At 47.1% G+C, this 23,504-nt stretch overlaps 4 protein-coding genes across 6 annotated transcripts; 2 read left to right on the top strand and 2 right to left on the bottom strand.

The window, feature by feature from the left end:
* Window positions 1-47: 47 nt before the first annotated feature.
* nudt18 (nudix (nucleoside diphosphate linked moiety X)-type motif 18) lies at window positions 48-3,451 on the bottom strand. The gene is given in 8 exon segments (XM_061673253.1): window positions 48-515; window positions 625-703; window positions 705-747; window positions 1,016-1,139; window positions 1,247-1,349; window positions 1,790-1,900; window positions 1,996-2,201; window positions 3,365-3,451. Coding segments are annotated over 7 exon segments (1,002 nt in total). The 5' UTR covers window positions 2,155-2,201; window positions 3,365-3,451; the 3' UTR covers window positions 48-132.
* A 264-nt stretch (window positions 3,452-3,715) lies between these two features.
* On the top strand, window positions 3,716-5,283 carry sdhaf1 (succinate dehydrogenase complex assembly factor 1). The gene is made up of 2 exons (XM_061671332.1): window positions 3,716-3,807; window positions 4,501-5,283. Exon 2 carries the CDS (start codon window positions 4,686-4,688, stop codon window positions 4,935-4,937), a length of 252 nt encoding a protein of 83 aa, XP_061527316.1. The 5' UTR covers window positions 3,716-3,807; window positions 4,501-4,685; the 3' UTR covers window positions 4,938-5,283.
* A 3,716-nt stretch (window positions 5,284-8,999) lies between these two features.
* Window positions 9,000-15,933, top strand: lrrc2 (leucine rich repeat containing 2). 3 transcript variants are annotated; one of them, XM_061671329.1, is made up of 10 exons: window positions 9,000-9,487; window positions 10,576-10,736; window positions 10,926-11,032; window positions 12,550-12,650; window positions 13,239-13,395; window positions 13,458-13,594; window positions 13,963-14,108; window positions 14,193-14,345; window positions 14,488-14,672; window positions 15,460-15,933. In XM_061671329.1, the coding sequence occupies exons 1-10, from the start codon at window positions 9,305-9,307 to the stop codon at window positions 15,507-15,509; spliced, it is 1,380 nt and encodes a 459-aa protein (XP_061527313.1). In that variant the 5' UTR covers window positions 9,000-9,304; the 3' UTR covers window positions 15,510-15,933. The 3 variants fall into 3 exon arrangements, with proteins under 3 accessions (XP_061527313.1, XP_061527314.1, XP_061527315.1); XM_061671330.1 differs by lacking the exon at window positions 9,000-9,487 and having other exon boundaries at window positions 9,503-10,736; XM_061671331.1 differs by lacking the exon at window positions 9,000-9,487 and having other exon boundaries at window positions 9,504-10,792.
* Window positions 15,934-15,997: 64 nt separating this feature from the next.
* On the bottom strand, window positions 15,998-22,085 carry mfsd14bb (major facilitator superfamily domain containing 14Bb). The gene is made up of 12 exons (XM_061671328.1): window positions 21,547-22,085; window positions 19,880-19,972; window positions 19,735-19,797; window positions 19,288-19,415; window positions 17,948-18,062; window positions 17,667-17,885; window positions 17,477-17,590; window positions 17,206-17,277; window positions 17,016-17,128; window positions 16,846-16,943; window positions 16,627-16,769; window positions 15,998-16,323 (listed from the first exon to the last, which is right to left on the bottom strand). The coding sequence occupies exons 1-12, from the start codon at window positions 21,607-21,609 to the stop codon at window positions 16,081-16,083; spliced, it is 1,464 nt and encodes a 487-aa protein (XP_061527312.1). The 5' UTR covers window positions 21,610-22,085; the 3' UTR covers window positions 15,998-16,080.
* Window positions 22,086-23,504: the final 1,419 nt, after the last annotated feature.

Below are 23,504 nucleotides of genomic sequence, written 5' to 3' on the forward strand. Positions count from 1 at the left end.
CTGAGCTCTTTTGGCAGAGAAGCAGCATAATTAAAAGCAAGAAAGAGATGCAGTGAAGGTCCCCAACTGAGAGTTTGCAAATAAAAGCAGACTTCTTGCCTTGTGTCCTTCCACATTGAGAGTGCAGTTTCATCAGTAGAGGCTGTGCATGGGCAGGATGCTCGTGTTTCTGCTCTTTTCCAGCAGTTTCTCTCTGACGGCGGGCGCGAGAACCCGGTGCCAGACGTAACGCGGGTTCTCCACGGGCGGCGGCCCCCGGGCGGGCGGCGCCGGCAGCCTGGCGCCGTCCTCGTCGCGCTCCGCGCGGTCGGGCTGCAGGGCCACGAGCGTGTTGAAGCACACGCCGTCCGTCTTTCCCTGTTGCCGTCCGTCGTGCTGCAGGCTGAACACGCCCAGCGTGTTGACGTTGTGCTCGTAGTACGCCGACGGCATGGCGTCCTGCACCACCGTGTTGGCCGCCCACGTGACAGCGTGAGTTTTCAGAGCCGCCGCCGTGGGGAGGTGGGGCCTGGGGGCTGAGGGACACCACAGGAAGTCAGGACGGGGACGAGTAGCCGACAAGGCAGCAAATTCTGGTGCCATGTTCTAATGGACAATTACAATCAAAGGTCATGTTCAGGCTACCTTTGACCAGCAGGATCCAGACGTTCTGCTCTGCGCTGAAGATCAGCACCAGCCTCTGGACCACGTGGCGGCAGCTCACAGTCCAGCGGCAGCGTGGCAGGATGCCAGGCGTCTCGAAGGTACCTGAATGCAGCGCGGCGGACACTCTGAGACAAGTCCAGGACCACTCTGATTCAGAGAGTAGTCCAAGATCAGTCTGACTCAGAGACATGTCCGAGGCCACTCTGACTCCAGAGAAGAATCCAAGACCAATCTGACTCAGAGATGAGTCAGAGAACCACTCTGACTCAGATCGAGTCCAAGACCACTCTGACTTCGAACCACTATTACACATAGAGTAGTCCAAGAACACTCTCACGCCACCTCAAACACAACCCCAACGTGGTCTTACTTAAGTCCGAAGTCGATGAGCCGCAGGATATCCCGGGCCCTCAGAGGGAGGGGGGCGCGCCGGTCCCACCAGGCGGCCTGGAGAGACTCCTGATCTGCCGACGACAAAGTCTTGACGCTCCCGCCTGGACACGCAGTTAACACGTGATCTTACCCAAAACGCACAAGCGACCCAATATACTGCGGTTATTGTACGCCGACTCCGATTGAACAAGCACGTGCGATCGCACACCTGTGATCTTGGCCAGGAAGATGAAGCGGATCCACTGAGGTCCCTGCTCCTGGATCAGCAGCAACGTGATTGGTTGGCACTCAAAGCCCGCCTCCTCCTTCACCTGTACGTAGACAAACCCCCCAAAAGAGGCTCAGTAGCGCACTCTTGATATGTTTAGAAAATTTGACCCCTGAGGCCAGTTTGATTTAGCAGCAGAAAATGTGGTAGTCGTGTCTATCACGAGTAGACCCACACAAAAGTCTCAGGAAGTCAGGCCCAAAAAGACACAGTAGGTCCGCTCTTTTGGCTTAAAGTGGACATTTTAGGCATCAGTTCCACGGATCCTTGAACCCTGGAATTTTTTGAGAAAAGCCAGTTTGACATTTGGTAGGCATGTCGATCATGAACAGACCCCCAAAAAAGGGTCTAGAACGCAAACTTAAAAATACACGGAACGTTTTTCATTTTGGTTTGAAACGGCCATTTTAGGCTCAAGAGATTCTTAAGGAGTTATTCCTTTTCATCATTTCTTTTTATTTGGATGACAAGCTTTCCACTCACCTCCCTCAGCAGCGCCTCCTGCAGGCTCTCGCCCACCTCCACCCTCCCTGCCGGCAGATACCACTTCTTGTAACAGTCCTGCTTGGCCTCCTGGACCATCAGAACCTCCTCCTGACACACGTGCACACACACAAGCATCTAGGTAACCACGGCGACGGTCTTGATTGACAGAATCCATTTGGATGTATTTTTGCGGCGTGCGTCACCTCATCGTTGAAGATGACGGCGCACACGATGTACGTGACGTTGTTCCTCAGCGACGCCGGCTTGCTCTGCTCTAGGCCAACGTCGCACGCCGTCACCTCGCAGCCGAGGCCGCACAGCAGATGCTCCACCTGCGCCTCTACCTGCGCCTCCACCTCCATGTGACCGAATCACTGGCCTCTCATTGGATGACCTCAGTCCAGCGCCCCTTGTGGAGTCAACCAGATTTCGTGCCAGATGTCCCAGGTCATTTGAGTGAAAATCTTTATGTAAAGAAGTTTATTTCAAAAATATAGTAGTAATAATTATCCTTTTTAAAATGGTGTTACTTTTGTATTACAATTGTATTTAGAATGAATTACTCAAATAAAAATACAACTCACTTTTTACAGATATTATTATTTACAATTAACTAATTATTCAAAAACATCCATATAAAATGTTACATTTACATGTAAGATTGTTTAGTTTACACATTTTGAAAATTGTATTCACAATAAATTGTAACATAGAAAGTTAAACGTGTAACTTTTTTACGTTTTTGTATTTACAATAAAAACAATCATTTAAAAGCAACATTTATTTTAATGCTTTTAAATTTTTATTTACAATGAATCAATTAACTAGTCATTTAAAAAATATAAATACATAATATATAACTTTTAACACCTGTATACCAGTCATTTTAATAAAATTATAATAATCCTTCTAAAAACTTTTATATTCATGATTTTAATTTATTATTTTACATAAAAAAACTTTTAAAATATAAATACAAAATAAATGTCGAATTTTCATTATTTATTTTATTATTATTTTATATTTGTTTATTTGATTAATTTAAAAGAAAATAACCCGTTAAAAATATTTTAAAAGTAAATGCATTTGTAATTATTTTTAGTTTATACATTTATATTTTATTATTTAAATAAAAATGTAATCCTTTATTATTGACAACCAATTATAGGGAAACAAAATGTCGAAATTAAAACAAAGGTAAAGTAAACGCCCGGTGGACAGGATTAAAGAACGAGAAAACACAAAATGTTGCATCACTGAACCGAATCCAAATTGAATTCTCGTGTGAACGCTTGTTATCTAATAAACAATAATACACTCTAAACCGAAATGTTTACTACGTGACTTTCTTCCAGGTATCATCAATTTCCTTCTTCCTAGCAGCATGTAAGTCAATTGAAAGATAGGAATTTGACAATTAGATAACTCACTAATCGTAAAGAGGACACTTGCTAAGCGCGGTGTTCTTAATATTGATACAACAAGCACAAGTTCATCTAAACCATAAACTGACTTCCTCGAATATCATCAGTCATGTCATGTACTTAAAGTCTGTTAAGACTCGATACTTACAATGTTTTTTTAAAAAGGAAGCGAAATACTCAATCCAACCTGATAATCTGCTTGAAATGAACTCTGCTATGTTTTGACATTTGAGACGCCGATGCTAACCGGACGGACACCGACTTTCACCTTGGACTTTTTCAAAAATAAAAGCTGGCTGGCGTGTACTCATGTTAGAGATTCCAAGACAAATATTTGTAAAACTGTGAAGAAAATACAAATTATAGTTTATTATATCATTCTATACTGCGTTTTCTAGTCGCTCGTTTGTGTTATAAATCAGTATTAGAGATTCAAAGCAAATATAATTGTATTTTGAAATAATGAATCGGAATGGGCTACTCTGTCGTAAACCGCTAGGGCAGGCTAAGCTAAGCGCGTTAACGACGTGAAGGTTGTCTGTCCTTTCGACGCCAACTGAATGACGTAACCTGCTGGCTGAGAGTCAAACAGTGAGTTTAATTAATTCTAATGACGTCTTGTTTGTACGTTAATGAGTTCACTGTGTGGTTTATTGCGGCGTTTTGTGTTTTTTTTGGTGTGAAACCTTGTAAACATGAACGAGCCATCGTTTACCTTCAACGTTTTCTTGTGATCAGCCGATTCGTCACACGTTCATGTTCGCGTACTGTTATACACACACATTGATATTTTCACTCATTGTGACAATATAGCACATTATGTGATACATAATGCATACTTACTGTATAATGTTTGTTATCTTGTAAACACGACTAAGTCATTGTTTATATCCAACGTTTTCTCCTCGACATCCGCTGATTCGTCACAATATTTCGTGATTTGTGCGGCACATTTTGAGTTTTGTCCCTGCCTTTTGTGCGTTTTTAAAACAAATGTTTATTCCAGACGATACGTTTTTGAATGTATATTCACTGATCAATGTAATTAATGGGAAAGTAGTGCATGTTTATGGATTTTTAATACGCACAATACTTGATTTCTCATCGTGCATTGTTCTTGTTTGGGAATGTTGTCATCAGACTTAAAAAAAAAAAAAAAAAAAAAAAGATTGTAGCTTGTTTAATTCTTAAACAGGCTGCAGGTTTACATAGCAGGGTCTGTTTACCCAGTTAGCGTTGTCATCTGAAATTGTGTTTTGTGCTTCCTGTGTCTCGGCCAATCAGAGCTCACCTGGATCAACCGAGGAAGGTGTCGCTGCGCATTCTAAGTCCAAACTTCATGAGGACTTTGGAGACGTTTCCTCTCACAGCGCCACCTCGTGGGCATTTTCTGAGGTGCGGGTCCTAAGGAAACGTGTGTTTCGATTCCGCCGTCTTCTTCCGCCCGCCGTTTTAAGGCGACGTCACGGATGGCGCGGCACAGCAAGCTGCAGAAGCAGGTCTTGGCTCTCTACCGAGAGTTCCTGCTGGCCGGACGGGACAAGCCTGGCTTCCTGCCCCGCATCCGAGACGAGTTCCGCGAGAACGCCGGCGGCATCAAGAAGACTGACGTGATGCACATCGAGTATTTGTACCGGCGAGCTCAGCGGCAGCTCGAGCAGCTCAAGGACGTCAACACCAAACAGCTGGGAACCTTCGCCAAAAACCGAGAGCGCAGCTGACCACTGGCCGATACAAACGCTGACCGACTGACTGTCAATCACGTCTCGGTTCGCGCTGTTAACGTTTCATATAATGATGGCACATGACTGTAAAAGACTCATTTGAGTTGTGTTAATCTTTTTTTGTTTAAATACATCAACATGTCAACACGCGTCTACGTGTCTGATACAAAGAGATAAAACACGCGGTAAACATTTAACCACAACATGGAAACACGTGGGTCATTTTCATATTATTTGATCAGTAACGGTAAAGACAAAAATTCTGGTATAACGTGTATGAGCTGCATGTAATCTTCTTTTCGTTTCGGCTTGTCCGTTAAAGCTATAATCCACAACAGTTTTTGTTTTGTTCCCAAAGTCATTTTCACCCAAGTCACTGTGAGAGGAGATGACACAATGCTGATGAAGACATTCAGCTCCTCTAACATCTTGCTGTATTTGTCAGTATCTTTTTATATATATATTTAGTGAATGCCTTATTCATTTCCCGCGCTGGCCCGTTTGGTGGGGCACCGTAAATGACACATCCTTCAAAAATGACACGTCTTTCAAAACTTATAGGCATCAGAAATTCACTCTGATGCAGTGCAGTGCTCCATTTAGTATGGATTTACGAACGAGCGTGTTGGCCATTGGCAGGTATACGTCAGTGCATCCGCCATACTGAATGTGTCAGTTCTGCCTGTAAACAAACATCTCGTCCTGCCTGACGCTCCGGAAGAACCCAGCGGCGACACTCCCAAGCGCGCCCTGATTTCCCGAACGTTCCGGAGTGTAGAGCGCGCGCTCGGAGTACATTTGCGAACGGACCTTTAGTAAAAATATTATAGAGTCACATACGAGGTGCATAACATGCATTGGTTACGTCATATTCAAGTGACGGCTCTGTACTTTAGCTGTACGTTACATATTATATATAGCTGGAACTGCTCACGTGAAGCCACCATCGTGGTAGTGTCACGCTGGGGCCGCTGGGTGGCGGCAGCGGTGTAGATCTCATCGACTGATCGCCGAGAAGAAGAAAAAGGCGGAAGAGGAGAAAAGTAAACAGAAAAATAATTGAGCGTCGTCATTCCTGTTGGTGGCTTTTGGCTTGGTCTTTTCTTGTCACTCTGTTGTTGAACATGTCGACGGGCGCAGGAAAAATGAGCAACATGGATTTATTTCAGCAGGTCAGCACAAAGTCCAAATCTACACGTTAGATAACTTTTCTCGAATGAGAAAGGTCACTTCCTGTCCGTCTACTTTATTTTATTTCTATTTAACTAAACAAATAAATCTGAGTTTATTTTTATTTGTATTTTTTTTGGGGGGGGGGGCGTTATTCTCAGTCCAAGTGTAAACCCTTCACAAACGAAACGTTTTTACCTGCAATAAATACTTTATAGATTCACTGTACTGTATAATAAAATAACAAATTAATTTAGAATTTATTCCATGACCATCCCATTCAACCGAATCCATCCAGCCATCCATTTTCTTTTTTTAATGCTTCTCCTCACGCGGGTCGCGGGCGTGCTGGAGCCTTACCCAGCCATCTTCGGGCGGGAGGTGGGGTACGCCCTGAACCGGTCGCCAGCCAATCGCAGGGCACAGAGAAAAAAAACAAAACATTCGCACTCACATTCACACATACGGGCAATTTAGAGTCTTCAATCAACCTAACACGCATGTTTTTGGGATAGTGGGAGGAAACCGGAGAGCCTGGAGAAAACCCATGCAGGGACGGGGACAACATGCAAACTCCACGCAGGCGGGGCTAGGATTTGAACCCCGGTCCCCAGAACTGTGGGGCAGATGTTTCTATCCAGCTGCCCAATCGACTCCAATTAAAAAAAAAATTCCCATTGGAATGAAATGCCAATCCATGACAGCGCCCCTCCAAAAAAAGGAATGAAGAAAAAAAAACTATTTTATAAAAAGATAATAAAAGACAATGTAAACAATAAGTGTTTTAATCAAGTGTAATTACCTGACATTGGGAGCATCCAAAATTGTATATGTGCCTTTAAGGGGCGTGGCCTAGTCAGTGACGTCAGGAACTCAGCTGATTCGTCTGCGTGTGAGCGTCTGGATGTGAGTTATGGCCCACAGCAGCTCCTTGCGAGTGTCCTCATTTTATATCGCGCTCCCTGCAGGTGGCGCTGCTGAGGTGGTTGAGCTCAGACAGCCCGGAGGACCGCGGCCTGCTGACTGCGGTGACCCGCGTCCGCGTCGCCAGCGAGCTGCTGGGTCGCCTCACGGGACAACAACAGGTGGACGCCTACAAGGTACGCCACGGACACGTTGTTGCTAAATGATGTCACCGTTGCATGATGACGTCATACGCAGCAGAAACATACGTCGATTACAAAGTGGACCGCCCAGCTCACGAAAATACATTTGAATTTGGTTTCAGCAAAAGTTGCTACAAATTGCTCAAATCTGTTTAAAAGGTGCTACATTTGTTGCTAGGAGCTAATTGTGTGGGAAATGTTGCTGAAAGTTGCTAGTGCCATTTTAAAAGGTGCTGCATTTGTTGCTAACAGCTAATTGGATGGCTGTGGCTCAGTTGGTTGAACGAGTAATACAATGACCAAAAGGTTGGCGGTTTGAATCCCGGCGCTGTCTAAATGTCCTTTTGCAAGATACGGAAGCCTGAATTGTCCCCAGGTTGGAATGTTAAATGAGAAACTGTTCTCAATTGCCTTACCTGGTTAAAAAAAAGGATATTAATCGCGGGGGTATGTTGCTAGCAGTTGATAAACTATTTTTAAACGTGCTGAATTTGTTGCTAGGTGCTAATTGTTGGGGGCGCGGTTGAGAAAAACAATCTAAACAAATTCCGAAAGTTGTGAAATTTGTTGCTCGGTGCTAATCGCGGGGGAGTGTTGCTACACTCATTGTAAAAGAAGGTGCTAGTTTGCGTAGGCTTCAAATGTTGCTCGAGCAGCTGTACCAAAGTTGTACATTTTGCCAACAATTTTTCAATTTCTTTTGTGTGCTTGCATATGCGCAGAGGGAGTGTATCCTGAGCGTGGCGCAGTTCGTCCACGCCAACCCGCGCGCGAGGCCGGCGGAGGTCAACGCTCACGTGGAGAAAAGCGTGGCGCTCTTCGCCGCGCGTGTGAAAGCTCTCGACGCCGCGCCGCTTTTCTGAATGAACGATGAGAGATTTTTTATTCTGATGTTTGAACGTGTTGTCGTTTGTCAAGTTGCGTCATTGTCGATTTCATCACTTTGCTATGAAAAATGAAAAAGATGATAAACAAGCTGACCTGACCGACTTGAGTTTTGTCAACATGTTTTTTGACAAAATGTTAGAGCGACACAAACGGTGCACGAGTGTCCGGCTGGCCTTGTTTTTCGCTGGTAGAGGCAGCACTTCAGCCCCTTCGTCAGGCAGCTTCTGAATTTCATTCGGTCAATTCGTGTGAGGATCGGCGTGGGCGGCGCACGCAGCGGACACATCATCGGACGCCAACGCGGTCCATACAGCTGCACTTGAGTAAAGCCTCGCTGCAGCTCGGCTTACCTTTTGGCTTTGATGTAAGCCTGCGAAGTTAGTCACGCCCACACCAGCAGCGTGTAGATACAACCTGCTGCCACCAAGTGGCGCTCTACACCTGACACGATTACTTTTGATCGCAACACAAAATAAAAAAAAAAAAAGTCAAGGATGTCATTAATTACAGGACTTTTGCTATTTAGTGTGTGATCTCATTGTTGGTGTGTTAGCGTGTTAGATGTCTTCATATATTATTATTATTCATCATATCAGATCGTAATACGCACCCCAATTCCAATGAAGTTGGAGTATTGTGTAAAACGTAACTAAAAAGTGAATACTATGATTTGCAAATCCTTTTCAACCAATATTCAGTTGACTACACTGCAAAGACAAGATAGTGCATGTTCAAACTGATACATTTTGTTGTTGTTTTTTTGTTTGTCTTTCATTTTGAGTTGGGCTTCGAAAAATAAGGCCCGACCGATCAATCGGCTCGCCGATTTACTCAGCCGGTATTAGTAGCCCTTCCATTTTTTGATGATTTTTTTTTTTTTTACACAATAAAACATTATTACAACAAACAAACAAAAAACATGGTTGATTTTTCCCTATTTTAAAAACTTTTTACATATTCACACATCGCGACATAAGATAAAAAATAATGACATTGAAACAAAAATGTAAAAGAGAAATCGTCAAAGAATCGGTCAGTTTTTGCTGATTTTTTTTTTTTTTTTTACACATTACAACATAAGACAAAGATCGTAACATTCAAACAACAATACCAAGGTTTTTCTAAATTTCAGTGTGTGTGTGTGTGTCGAGAGAGCACTATATATATATTTAGAACCTAATAATCTGCAATATTCTCTGAATGTTTTCCGACACAATTAGTTGCCTTATTTTTGTGGCGGGTGACGCGATGTTGTTGGCATGTTGGTGTGTTTTCATGGCAAACTATGTGAAAGTGTCATGTGACCAACACACTGCGGCTACGAATAGACGTGACACACACGCGGGGCGATTGCGCAGGTTGAAGAGCAGCAAAACGTTTGAGGTAAGAATTTGCTGATCATCTTTGAGTTCTCTTTTCTTCTTCAAATCATTTCTGTACACTTGTTTTGACGACCGGTTAGAGCGTCTGCCTCACAGTTCTGAGGACCGGGGTTCGATCCCCGGGCTCGCCTGTGCGGAGTTTGCATGTTCTCCCCGTGCCCGCGTGGGTTTTCTCCGGGCATTCCGCCTTCCTCCCGCATCCCAAAAACACGCGTGCGAGGTTCATTGAAGACTCTAAATTGCCCGTAGGTGTCAACGCGAGTGCCAATGGTTGTTTGTTTGTACTGTGCCCTGCGATCGGCCGGCGACCGGTTCAGGGCGTACCCCGCCTCTCGCCGGAAAATGGCCGGGATGGGCTCCGGCACGCCCGCGGCCCGCGTGAGGAGAAGCGGCTGAGAAAATGGCCGTTTTGTGTTCCCATCCACGTCACGAGTGGGAGGAGCCGCTCGACTGTCAAAACTAAGACACACACACACACGGGAGAGGTGTGTGTTAGTTCTTTTTCTTCTTCCTCTTCTTTTTCTTTGTGCGTCTTCCTGTTTTTCCTCCTCCTCTTTCTTTTTCCTGGTCCTCTTTTTTCCTCCTCCTTCCCCCCTTCCTTCTCTTCTCGCTCTCTTTCCTTTGCTGCTCCTTTCTCTTTCTCCTCCTATTATTCCTCTTTTTCCTCTCCTTCCACCTTCTTCATGCTCTTCTATTCTTTTCTCTCCTTCTTATTCCCTACTCCTCTTTTTCCTCCTCCCTCTTCCTTCTCTTCTTCCTCCTCATCTTTTGTCCTCTTTCCTCCTCACAATCTCCCTTTTCTTGCTCTTCCTCCTCCTTTTTCTCTTTTCTTCTCCTTCCTTCTTATCCTTCCTCTTGTTCCTCGTCTTCTACCTTTCCTTTCCTCCTCGTCCGTCTTCCTCTTCATCCTCCTTTTTTCTTTTTCCTGCTTTTCTGCCTTCTTCTTTCTCATCCTTATTTTTCCTTCCTCTCCTCTTCCTCCTTGTCCAGCCTCCTTTCTCTTTTTCCTGCTATCTCTTCCTTCTTCTTCCACCTCTTTTTCATGTTCTTTTTCCTCCTCCTCCTTCTTCCGTTCCTGTTCCTGTCCAGGTGCGGTTCAGTGTTGCGGAGATGAAGATCAGCGGCGGCGGCGGCGGCGGCGGTTGTCGCGACGTGTCGTCGTTGCTGAGCGTTTGGGAATCTCACGTCAAGAAACATCGGCAACGTCAGAAGAAAGAACAGGAAAGGAAGGACAGGAGCGCCCTCACCAGGTCACAGGCCGCGCAACCGGCAATAATCGGCATGATTAATCATCGATGAACAATCGGTGATTGATTGATTGTTTCATGACACGAAAGCGGAGAAAGTTGAAACGTTCGCACAAACTTCTTGTTTTATCTTTGCAAATGCTGTTTCGAGGTCACACAGGTCAAAGCGTTTTTGTGTGTGCGCGTGCACAGGATCGAACAACAGTGGCAATATCGCCTCTACTGCAGGACGCGCGACACGCGACAACGCAACGTGTTCGACAACAGCCTGAACACATCGACACACAACACACACTCAGGTACACACACACACACACACACGCGCGCACATATTAGTAAATGAAAACACAGGCCAAGAACACACACTAGTACATACAAACCGGTACATACAGCACACACAAACAACACACACACATGCATAGCACACATCGGTAAAAATAAAAAACACGAGTAAATAACACAAGCACCAACTAGTACAGTTGATTCTCAAATCACTGCTAGAGTACATGTCAGTTGTATTTGACTTTCATGTGCAATACATTTCATTTGTATCATCACTTATTTTCCCGACATTCACACTTGAAACCACAAGTGCAAGTGCGCCACATAAAAAGACACATCCGCTTTTTTTCCGCACAGTCTGGCATGAAATCAGACCGAACTCTTCCTGTTTTACTGTCGGTCAATTAGGATTACCAAAATTATTTCTATTTGCTAAAAACCAGAATAATCGAAGAAGAATATTTTTTAGGCAATTTTTCATTTACTTTTTTCAAAGACAGAAGTTTACATAGACTACGATTACCATGTATGGCTTTAAACAATTGGGGAAATTCCAGATGATGATGTCATTTCTTTGGAAACGTCTGATATGTTTACTGACAACATTTGAGGTAATTAAAAGGTACACCTGTGGACATATTGGAACTAGGAGCACCCGAAACTCACTGCTTCTTTGTGTAACATCAAGGGAAAGTCAAAAGACATCGGCCAAGATGTCAGGAAGAGAATTGTGGACTTGCCTGGCTCATCCTCGGGTGCAATTTCCAGATGCCCGAAGGTGCCACGTTCATCTATTCAAACAATTATATGCGAGTAGAAACACGGTGGGAATGTCCAGTCATCATATCGCCAAAGAAGGAGACGGACGGGTTCTGCGTCCCAGGGATGAGCGTGCTTTGGTCCGAAATATGAAAATCAACTCGAAGAACAAAAGTGAAAGACCTTGTAAAGATGCTGGCTGAAGCTGGTAAGAGCGTCATTGTCCACAGTGAAACCGACAGGGGCTGAAAGGCCAAGCTGCCAGGTAGACGCCAGATTACGGTCTGCAAATGCACACAGGGACAAAGAGCTTAATTTTTAGAGACATGTCTTGTGGTCTGACGGAACTACACTTGAACTGTTTGGCCGCAATGAGCATCGTTCTGTTTGGAGGAAAAAGAAGGACGCTTGCAAGCCTGAGAACACCATCCCAACTGTGAAAAATGGGGGTGGCAGCATTATGTTCTGGGCTTGTTTTGTTACAGGAGGGACCGGTGCACTTCACAAAATAGATGGCATTGTGAGGAAAGAACAAGATGTGGAAATACGGAAGCAAAATCTCAAGACGTCAGCCGGGAAGTTAAAGCTTGGGTCTGCCAAACGGACAATGACATGAAGAATACTGCCAAACTGGTTACAAATTGGCTTACGGATAACAAATCAATGTTTCGAAGTGGCCGTCACTGAACTCCATCGTATTGAAAATGTATGGGCAGACCTGAAAAGGCAAAAAACACAAACTGTTATGTTGCAATATCTTTTGGTGCGGTTTTAGTTGAGCGTCGTGCTGGAGAAGGTCCAGAAGGGAAGGTTTTGGATGGTCCCGACGCCGGTGCCGACGCCTTGTTGTTCCGTCTGTCCGGTGAGCAGTGGCAGGTGAGCTAACAGCTAAGCTAGCATTTTCAAGTTTCAGTTGCTTCACTAAACATAATAACCATTCAAACTAAAAGTCACCTTTTATATTATAAGACTTCCACAGTACATTTAAAGTTAAGACTTCAAATTAAGAGTCAACGTAATAGCATTTCAAGATAAAAGTCCATCCATCCATCCATTTTCTGAGCCGCTTCTCCTCACTAGGGTCGCGGGCGTGCTGGAGCCAATCCCAGCTGTCATCGGGCAGGAGGCGGGGTCCACCCTGAACTCGTTGCCAGCCAATCGCAGGGCACATACAAACAAGAACCATTCGCACTCACAGTCACACCTACGGGCAATTTAGAGTCTCCAATGAATGCATGTTTTTGGGATGTGGGAGGAAAGCGGAGTGCCCGGAGAAAAGCCACGCAGGCACGGGGACAACATGCAAACTCCAAACAGGCGGGGCCGGGGATTGAACCCGGGTTCTCAGAACTGTGAGGCTGACGCTCTAACCAGTCGCCCACCGTGCCGCCAAGATAAAAGTAAATAATTTTAAAAGGTAGCATTGGAGGAAGGCATTAAGAAAGACAACATTGCGGTGTTCAGGATTTACCAGGTGATCTTCAGTGGAAAACGTTTCTGCTTGAGTGGCACGTGAGCGGCACCAAAATCCAGAAGCTTCCGGACTACTTGGCGTCCTTCAGTCTCGTGAGGGTGCTGCACCTCGCCAAAAACAAACTGGAAGAGCTGCCCCTTGACATCGGTGAGGACGTCCCAGTCTCGTTTGGACTATTCCCGTCGGTCTGAAATTGGGTTCTTTCCCAGGAAAGCTGCTGGAGTTGCGCGAGCTGAACGTCAGCTACAACCGTCTGTCGGCCGTTCCCGCCCAACTCGGGATGTGCCGCAACCTGGAACGGCTGGAACTTGCCGGAAATCGGAACCTGTCCGAGCTGCCTTTTGAGGTCGCAAACATTCCCGCTACTTTACCATGTTTTAGCACACGTTAGCATGTGCTGCTATATGTTAGCATCTGTTAACATTTGTTAGCATGCGTTAGCATTTGTTAGTACACATTATCATGTTTTATCACGTGTTAGCATTTGTTAGCATGTGTGCCTGTGGCGTTTGAAAACACAGTCCTGGTCATTGGTCACTTTGCCATGAGTTAGCATGACGTAGCAGAAATTAGCATGTGTTAGCATATGTTGTAATGTCTTAGCTTGTGTCAGCAGGACATGTGCTAGCAGCTGTTAGCATATTTTAGCACATGTTTGCATGTGTTGCCATGTGTTAGCCCGTGTTAGCGTGACGCGACCGTGCGCGTTTGCAGCTGAGCTCCCTGAAGCGTCTGGCTCATTTGGACATCGCCGAGAACGGCTTCGCGTCCATCCCCGTGTGCGCTCTGCGGATGAGCGCCCTGCGGTTTCTCGACCTCAGCGACAACCGACTCAGCGACCTGCCACAGGACATGGACAGGTCGCGCATATTTGTGTGTGTGTGTGTGTTAGCTGAACAAAGTGTGTGTGTGTTTTACTTTAAGTGTGTGTGCGCACATGTCAGGCTGCATTCGCTGGCGACGCTGTTCCTGCACAACAATCGGCTTTCGTACCTTCCTCAATGCCTCACCAACATCGCCACGCTCAAGATGGTCGTCGTCAGCGGCGACCATCTCGTTTGTGTACCCACGCAACTTTGCAGCAGCCCCAACATCAAGTACGTACACACACAAATATACAAAGGCGCGCACACGAACACGTCACACGTGCACACCCACATTTACATGTACAAAAACAAAGGCACGCACACACACAATCCATACAGGAAGTGACACGTGTGCGTGTGTGTGCGTGTTGAGGTTCATCCGCCTGTACGCCAGCCCGGCCAGCGACGACAACACGACGAAGAAGACGAAGGCCGACGTGAGGGGGAAGCGGAGAGGAAGACGAGCAGGACGACAGGAAGAGGACGACGAAGAGGAGACGAAGGACAGCAGGGAGAAAGAATTCATGGCCGCTTACGTCAGCACACTCGAGGACAGAGGTCAGAGGTCACACAGGAAGTCAACAACACCGCTACGGCATTTTTATTTTGAAGCGTAGTTTAAATTCCAAGTGTTCTCCAGTTGTCTTTAAAATATTAACATTTACTTAGAATTTTTATGAAGTTGACTTTAATTTTGTTGTGTCGTTCAATCTACTTGTGTTTGTTTGAATTGTCATAAAGTTGACTTTTATTTTGAAGTGTTACTGAGTTGACTAAACACGATAACGTCCATCCATCCTTTTTCCGTACCGCGTATCCTCCTGACGGGTCGTGGGTGAGCAGGAGCCTATCGCAGCCAGCTTCGGGCGAGAGGCGGGGTACACCCTGAACCGGTCGCCAGCCAATTGCAGGGCATGTAGAAACAAACAACCATTCGCACTCACATTCACACCTTTGGGCAATTTCGAGTCTTCAATCAACCTACCAAGCATGTTTTTGGGATGTGGGAGGAAACCGGAGTACCCGGAGAAAAGCCACGCAGGAACGGGGAGAACATGCAAACTCCACACAGGCCAGGCCGGATTTGAACCAGCAACCTCACAACTTTGAGGCAGATGTGCTCACCGGTCGTCCGACGTGCCGCCACACAATAACAATTCAAGCTAAAACTCAACTTCACATTTTAGACTAAAAGTCAATTAATACTTCAAAATAAAACAAAGTCAACCTAACACATCAAAATAAGTCACTTTATCACAAAAATATAACTCAAAACTTCCTAAGTCAACTAAGTAACACTCCAAAATCAAATGAGAAAATGTAATGTTTTTCGTTCCCCCTACAGAGGAAGTGCCCTACTCCACCACCAAAGTAAACATTTCCTGTCTGCTCTGACCCCGCCCCCAGGAGGCGCCAACGCTAACCCCGAATCTGATTGGTCCTTTTGTTCATCACGAAGACATCCAAAACATTCTCACTCACAATGCAATTTGTTTTTAATTCATAATCATAATAATAATTATAATAATCTCTACTTCAGGTATTCCTCTTTTGTTTTGAAAAGGTCAAATGACGTTTTGTGTTGTTTTGTGGGGTAAAAAAAAAATGTCATTCCAAAATGTGATTTCCAAGTTTTCTGTTGAAAAATGTCGCCTTTGTCAAAAAAATTAAATGCAAAAAGTCAACAAAAAGTTCAAAGAGGACAAAATATTTTCTTCTTTGTTGTCATCCAAATAAATGTGTTAAAAGTCAAAAACACTTCTTCATTCGTCCCATTAAAATTGTGGACTGGTTGCCAGTAAGTCGTTACCGGGGCGTTCTGTCAAATGAAAACGCCACTTCCTGTTTCCTTGGAAACATCACGTGACCGTTGCCATGGTAACCATGGCGTTTGGACCTCTTAGATATGTAAAGAAATAAAATAAAATTGGCACATTTCGTTGTGATGGGGCGGCCCCTCGGCCAATCACATGCTGCTGTCCTGTAGGAGCGGCTCGATGTCGTCGGCGTCGCTGGCGGGTGTGGCCGGCGGGCTGGCGTCCTGGGCCCGCGCGGCGATTAGCCCGCCCGCGCCGCCGGACTTCCTGTCCGAGCACGTCGCGACGTCGCCGTCGGCCGGCGGCCGCTCTGGGATGAAGGCGGCAACAATGAGTGCAAAGACCACGGCGCAGGCGCCGAACAGGAACGGCGGCCCGGGAACACTCGACTTCTGCGGACGCACAACAACGTTTGCGTTTATTTCTCCATTGGCTTCATTGGCTTGCGTTGTGATGGGCTGAACTTCAAGTGCGTGGACGTGGACACTAGATTTTTTTTTGTCCAATTGGATTTCAGCCTCAATGCGTTGCCATGTCAACATAACCTGCCCGTCGTGCTTGATGAATGACTTCTTTCGCCAATCACGTTTCAAATTCTTCCTCGTCGATGATGTCAACACTTGCTCGTCCTCTGATTGGTTGGACATATGTGAGTGCCCGTGTGTATCTTTGTGACAGGGTGTGTGTGTGTGTACCTGAATGTGTTGCGTGTCGGGCCCTTGTGCAGACCGGACGTCGCTGAGCTCCACGTTGAAGAGGAAGAAGATGAACCCGTAGAGCGCGGGGCCCAAACCGTTGCACAGGCCCCGAATGCCCGTGATCATGCCCTGGACCACACCTACGCGCGCACACAAAGTGTTAGAAATACACACACACACACACTAACGCCCCCCCCCGCGTCTCGGCTCAGAGACCTTGCTGGTCCGGGGCGGCGCTGCGCGAAACCAGCGCCGAGACGGCCGGGAAGGTGATGGACGACATGGCCGCCACCGTGCCCGCCGCCCACATCATCCTGGAAGACAGAAGAGCGGCACGGTTACCGTGGCGACGACGCGCGTCTACTTCCCGTTCGGAGCTGACTCACCAGGGTTCGGAACCGAAGGCGTACCAGGCCAGCTGCAGGAGCTGGAAGGTCAGACCCAGCAGGACCGTCTTCTTGTTGCCCAACGTCCGCATCAGCACGCTCAGAACAAAAGTCTGACGCGCACGCACGCACGCACGGGGTTACAAGGACACACACACACACAAACACACATCCGCACACAAACTCCCACCTGTGCGATGATAGACAGGATGCCCACCATGGCGATGAAGGCGGCAATGGCGGCGGGAGAAAAGTCGATCACCTGAAGCACAACGAGGTGTCCGCTTGTTAGTGTGTGCGAGTGTGTACTTCTTGGCATGTGTCATTTTTGCTGTTGATGTGTTTGTGTGCATACGTGATTTGTAGTTGTTGGGTTGTCTGTGTCGTCTTTGATGCGTGTTTGTGTGTTGTGTATGAGTGCCTGCGTGTAGTTGGTTTGTGTGTGCGTGTGCATCGTGTACCTGTCTGAGGTAGAGGAAGAAGCTGGAGTACTGTCCCGCCTCGGGCAGGTAGGACAGGAAGACGGTGACGCAGATGAGCATGACGGTGGAGTCTCTGCCCACCCGACGCAGCGACTGCACAAACGACCACAACAACAACGCAAGCTGCCAATCAAAGTCCCGGAAGTCCGTGGCCCCCGCCCCGACTCACGGCAAACGGGTCCGCCTGCTCCCAGGAGAGCGGGAAGCCCCAGCTGGTCAGCCGCATCTTGTCGGGCAGCGACTCGGGCACCACGAAAAAGACGAAGGTGATGTCGGCCACCGAGATCACCGTGGCGACCAGCACCACCAGGCTGTCTCCGTAGCGCGCCGACAGGTACGCCCCGATGGCGGGGCTCGTCACCAGGCTGGCGGCGAACGTCGCCGACACCTGAGGACACGCGCGTGAGGAAGCGCGGGTGAAGCGGCGGCGCGACGACGGCGTGCGGTTACCAGGCCGTACGCCGTGCTCCTCTGACGCTCGTCCGTGATGTCGGCCACGTACGCGAAGATCACGGAGAACGTCACGGCGAAGATTCCCGACACGGAGATCAGAGCAAAGTACCACCTGGGGACGCGCAAGAAAAACACGTCACGTGACACGCGCGTGAACGTGTGTCGTGAACTCTATGTGGGCGACGACGTGTACGTGCGTGACAACGTGCACGTGGATGAACACGCATGTGCTGGATGACGTGCGTGACCACAGGTACGTACTGTAAACGGAGGACATGTACTTGCGTGGTGACGTTTGTGCTTGACGACACGATAACCTAAATGTGCGCGCGTTACAAAATATATGAGGATAACGTGGACGTGACAACGTATGTGGATAACGTACGTATATGCACAATGACGTCAAGCGCGTGATGACGTGGATGACATGCGTTCGCGACATGGCCGATGTGGATGATATGCATGCATGTGGATAACACGTGCATGCGTGACGATGTGTATCTGCATGTCCGTGCTGACGACATACAGTACGTGTGACGTACTACATGCGCTCGATGACGTGTATCCGCACGCTAACAGGTATTTGTGTGACATATCTTTGTGACCACGTGTGTATGATGATGTGCAGTGCATATAAAAAGTCTACACACCCCTTTTTCAAATGCCATGTTTTTGTGATATAAAACAATGCGACCAAGATAAATCAATTCTGAACTTTTTCCACCATTTATGTGACCTTCAGTCTGTCCATTCAATTGAAACGTTGTTGCACAAGTGTGCACACCTTCTTATAACTGCCGCTGTCTGTGTTCACAATGAACCAATTGCATTCAAATTTCTGTTAAATGGGAATCAGCGCACATCTGCCACCATTCAAAGTGCCTCTGATTAAACACATAAGTGTTCAGCTGTTCTAGTAAGCTCTTCCTGCCATTTTTTTGGCTTCCTAACATGACAAATTTTCCCCACATAAATTTGGGAGATTTTTTTTTTTTTTTTTTACAGTCCATCTTTTGATATCCACTGTATGTACCCAATGAGATGTTAATAGCATGTTTGTAAGTGAATGTGAGAAAGATCAAGCATGTTGCGGAATCATGCGCACACTCGACAAATGTCACAGGAAACGCACATCACATGCTGAGACGTATGTGCGTGATGAAACCGGTGGACTCATTGAAGCATTTGTTGCTCCTTTGAGTGCAGCTGTGGATAAAAATTCCAAGCACACGTCTGTTTTTGTTCTCCTGGCTGAGGCTCACATGACGCTCACGTGACGCTCAGCAGGCCGGGCTCGCCGAGCGTGATGTCACGCAAAACGGCGCGGGCGTGCTCACCAGGGGCTGATCCTCATGAAGGGGATGGGCGCGCACGTGAAGAACACCGTCATCAGGAGGAAACACTTCCTCCCCCAGATGTCGGACAGGGCGCCGATCACGGGCGCCGACAGGAACGACAGGAAGCCCTAAGACCCGCGAGCGCGCACGCACGCACACACACACACACACACAAATGGATAAATGGCCTCATACCAAGTGGAGAGACGATAATGAACAGGAAGTGGGTCATGACAACACAGGCAGTGACAGGAAGCGCACGCGCGCGTGCACACACACACACACACACATACATACAAAACTTGCACATGGATGCAGACACACATGCATGCACAAACACGAGCATGCATACCCACACATGCAAACACACACAAAGGCACACAAAAAAACACAAGCACACACACAAATGGACACGTACTAACGTTAGCGCAGCAGCCGAGCGCTCACCTTGACGCCTTGCACGAGTCCGTTCATCAAGAACGTATGCTGCGGAAACGTTTCGTGTAGAACCTGGAAGAAAAAACGACAACGACGTCTCCTTAGCATTTGAGCTTGGCCCGGCCGCACTAACGCGAGCGGGCGTGCCCCTCACCGTCAGCATGGGCGTGGTCAGCAGCCCCCAGGCGAAGAACTCTAGGAAGATGACGATGACGGCGTGCGTCACCCTGGCTCGGCCTCGCGCGTGCTGCCACAAAAACAACTTCCGGTCACTTCCTGTCTTATTGTGACCCACTTCTTCTTTTCTTCTTTGACTTAAGAGCAAAAACTTGAGATACAAGAGCTGTATGGTGGCAGTGAACTCAACACTTGTAAAATTAAGAAAATTACACATTGTATTTAGAACAACACAACTTTGCACAATGCAAAACGCCATAAACGGGCTAACAAATAGCATTGATCCTCACAGTGTTACAACCTTTCAAGGCACGGATATTTCAACATAAACGGCTTGAATGCAAAGAGGGAAAATCCACAAATCAACTTGTATTTACGGTTTCCCTGAATAGAGGGGTATAGGTTGCCCCAAAAATTGGGAAAATAGGTCAATCTGCCACACAGGCATTTTTTCTTTATTCTCTCTGGAAACCAACGAATATTACTGCAATTTACTAAGTCACTTCCAGTACAGTAGATGTGAAACTCTTCTTCGTACATGTCATGATTGCATTATACTGCCCCCGGTGGCCAAGTCTCACACAATAGAACGAGCCGCTATTAATTCATCACGTTTCCAAAACTCTTTAATTCTTTACCTTCTCCTTATGTTATTACTATATGTTTTATAAAGTAGATATATATAAACATACAGTAATATAAGCAGAATTCAAAGTGTATATATTATATATATCCATTTTCTGAGCCTCTTCTCCTCACTAGGGTCGCGGGCGTGCTGGAGCCTATCCCAGCTGTCATCGGGCAGAAGGCGGGGTACACCCTGAACCGGTTGCCGGCCAATCGCAGGGCACAAACAAACAAACAACCATTCGCACTCACAGTCACACCTACAGGCAATTTAGAGTCACCAATTCATGCATGTTTTTGGGATGTGGGAGGAAACCGGAGTGCCCGGAGAAAACCCCCACAGGCACGGGGAGAACACGCAAACTCCACACAGGCGGGGCCGGGGATCGAAACCCAGCCCTCAGAACACACCCTTATTTCAAAAACAAGAATTAAGTATGGGTGGCCGGTATCGGCAGTCTTCACGAGTACCCGATACCTCGAAATAAGGCCGTTATGGGCCCGATACGATGCCTGCTACCGGTAGTCGCTCAGTCTAGTTTTTGGGGGAGGCTGGAACGGATTAATGGCCTTTCTAATCACTTCACTGGCGACAGATGATTTGAGATCCACCTGTTTTGTGGTACGAGCGGAACCGCTCGTATCTCAAGGCACCAGTGGACACAAAGTGGATATTTGGAACTGATCGATCGTGTGGCGCGTTCAAGTTAGCATTTCGCTTCTCCTCCGGCAATGACGTCAGCGTCGATGGTGAAAAAGCAGGAAGTGATTTGAACCGCTTGTTTGTTTACATTGTTAATGAACCCAAAATGTATCAAAGATGCTCGCAGCTCGTCAGTTAACTTGACATGGCGTTTGCTCAGGAAAAAGACAAAAACTCAAGGGACGACTTTGGAACGAATCAACCTCATCTCTCCACTCGCTCGTCTTTCCCTGTAAACTGCGTTCTTAGCCGCCATTGTTGCTGGCGCCCACTGATGCTAACGTTAGCCCCCGATGCTAAGCTAAAGGGCTCACCGAGCTCCGGGCCAGCATCATGTCGATGTCGATGTCGGCGGCCTCGGGCCTCCCCGCGATCATCTCACATGTTGGACCATGGCCGCCTCGCGGTGTCTGCCTCTCAAATTCCAGCCTCGTCCCGTATTTGCAGCCGCTCGGGTCGACTTGACGAAACGTCGGATTTGCTCACTCGGCCATCCCGGAAGTGCGGTGCCACTTGGCCCACGGGACTCGGCCCGAGATAGTCGCGGGTTGAGTCCTAATGCTGGCCAACTCAGTAACGGTCACAATGAACTTTCCTTGTGTGAGACAAAAATGCAAGGCAACTTTGAGTTTTCTCTTCTTTCAGCCGGATGTCATCTCATGGTGTCCTCACGAGAGTCAAAACGAACGCACTTCGTAATAGCGGCCAGTCCTACGGCATGTTTCGCCACCTAACTGTTCCCAGATCAGCTCGACGTTGTCCATAATAGTCTCCGTCGCACATCAACCACGATTCTTCTGACTCCGGGTCAGCTCGCACCGCAGTGCCGCTCGTTGAAGTAGCGATAGCAAAGAAAGTTGTCACGTTATCATGTGACAAGGCTGCCAGAGGAAACCTCGCCAACTGCAGTTGTGTGCGTCTATATGTGCCCCCCAGTTAAGGGCGTCGTCCGCCTTTCGCCCGAAGTCAGCTGCGATATGCTCCGGCGCCCCGTTACCCTCAACAGGATAAGCGCTGTTGAAAATGGATGGATGGATGGATGGATATCGGAAAAAAACAAACAAACAGATTGACCGCGTCGCTACAATCTTTGTGAAATGATGTGTGATATGTTTTAAATGGCGGCCGACCGGTTAGCACATCTGCCTGACAGTTCTGAGGTTGCAGGTTCAAATCCGGGCCCCGCCTGTATGGAGCTTGCATGTTCTCCCCGTGCCCGCGTGGCTTTTCTCCGGGCACTCCGGTTTCCTCCCACATCCCAAAAACATGCATGCTAGGTTAATTGGTGACTCTAAATTGCCCGTAGGTGTGAATGTGAGCGCCAATGGTTGTTTGTTGCTATGTGCCCTGCGATTGGCTGGCGACCAGTTCAGGGTGAACCCCACCTCTCGCCCGGAATCAGATGGGATAGGCTCCAGCACTCGCGCGACCCTTGTGGGGATGAGCGGCTCACAAAATGGATGGATGGATTTTTTTCACGCACCACGAGTGGTACTTGGACCACTTGTATAGAAGATGGGGGTTGATGGAATTAACCAGCGCCACCATCTGGAGAGTCATTTCAAAACATCAAACCCTAACGCTCACATGTATGCTGTCGTACAACCAATATACAAATTACAAAGTAATAAAAAAAAGTAAACGGAGTCCTCATTAACTGTCCACGTTATCCTTCACTGAAATTGTCATAAATTGCCATAATAAATAGTCAACCTAAGCAAGTCACCATAGCAACCATCGGCCGTGTGGTGGGGGGTGCAGTAGGCGGGGTTTCCGAGGATCCCACCGAGCCCATTACTATATATACATATAGGCAGGGTTAACTTTTACATAAGCGAGCTAAATACGTTATGGAATCAAACAATAATCCATATTTATAGTCGTAGCCCCTCTATTTTATGATTGTTTTGCATTGCATTTGCATTTCGCCCTGACATTTGTGGTCAAGAAGTCCTTTGAACGTCTCGTGCTGGACCACCTCAAGAGGGTCACAGGTCCCCTGCTGGACCCCCTGCGGTTTGCCTACCGAGCGAACAGGTCTGCAGATGATGCAGTCAACATGGGACTGCACTTCATCCTAAAACACCTCGACGGCGCGGGGACCTACGCGAGGATCCTGTTCGTGGACTGCAGCTCAGCGTTCAACACCATCATCCCTGAACTCCTTCCCTCTTGCCGTCAACTTTTTAAACAGCTAGCCTACAATTCCATTGGAACATGCTGCCAATTTGTTTGTCTTAAGTTTGTTGTCACATTTCGGTGGGGCCAATTA

Source organism: Phycodurus eques, chromosome 3 (assembly GCF_024500275.1).
Source record: "Phycodurus eques isolate BA_2022a chromosome 3, UOR_Pequ_1.1, whole genome shotgun sequence".
Lineage (NCBI taxonomy): Eukaryota > Metazoa > Chordata > Actinopteri > Syngnathiformes > Syngnathidae > Phycodurus > Phycodurus eques.

Bases quoted from the DNA above. Each gene is read 5' to 3' on its own strand.
- mfsd14bb (XM_061671328.1), bottom strand. From the start codon at position 21,609: ATGATCGCGGGGAGGCCCGAGGCCGCCGACATCGACATCGACATGATG. The intron at 19,416-19,734 runs GTGAGCGCTCGG...CGCGGGTCTTAG, and splicing joins GACTCGTGCAAGGCGTCAAG to GGCTTCCTGTCGTTCCTGTC. The intron at 18,063-19,287 runs GTGAGCACGCCC...GCGCGTCCCCAG, and splicing joins TTCATGAGGATCAGCCCCTG to GTGGTACTTTGCTCTGATCT.
- lrrc2 (XM_061671329.1), top strand. From the start codon at position 9,305: ATGTTTTCCGACACAATTAGTTGCCTTATTTTTGTGGCGGGTGACGCG. The intron at 13,396-13,457 runs GTGAGGACGTCC...GTTCTTTCCCAG, and splicing joins AGAGCTGCCCCTTGACATCG to GAAAGCTGCTGGAGTTGCGC. The intron at 14,673-15,459 runs GTCAGAGGTCAC...TTCCCCCTACAG, and splicing joins CAGCACACTCGAGGACAGAG to AGGAAGTGCCCTACTCCACC.
- sdhaf1 (XM_061671332.1), top strand. From the start codon at position 4,686: ATGGCGCGGCACAGCAAGCTGCAGAAGCAGGTCTTGGCTCTCTACCGA.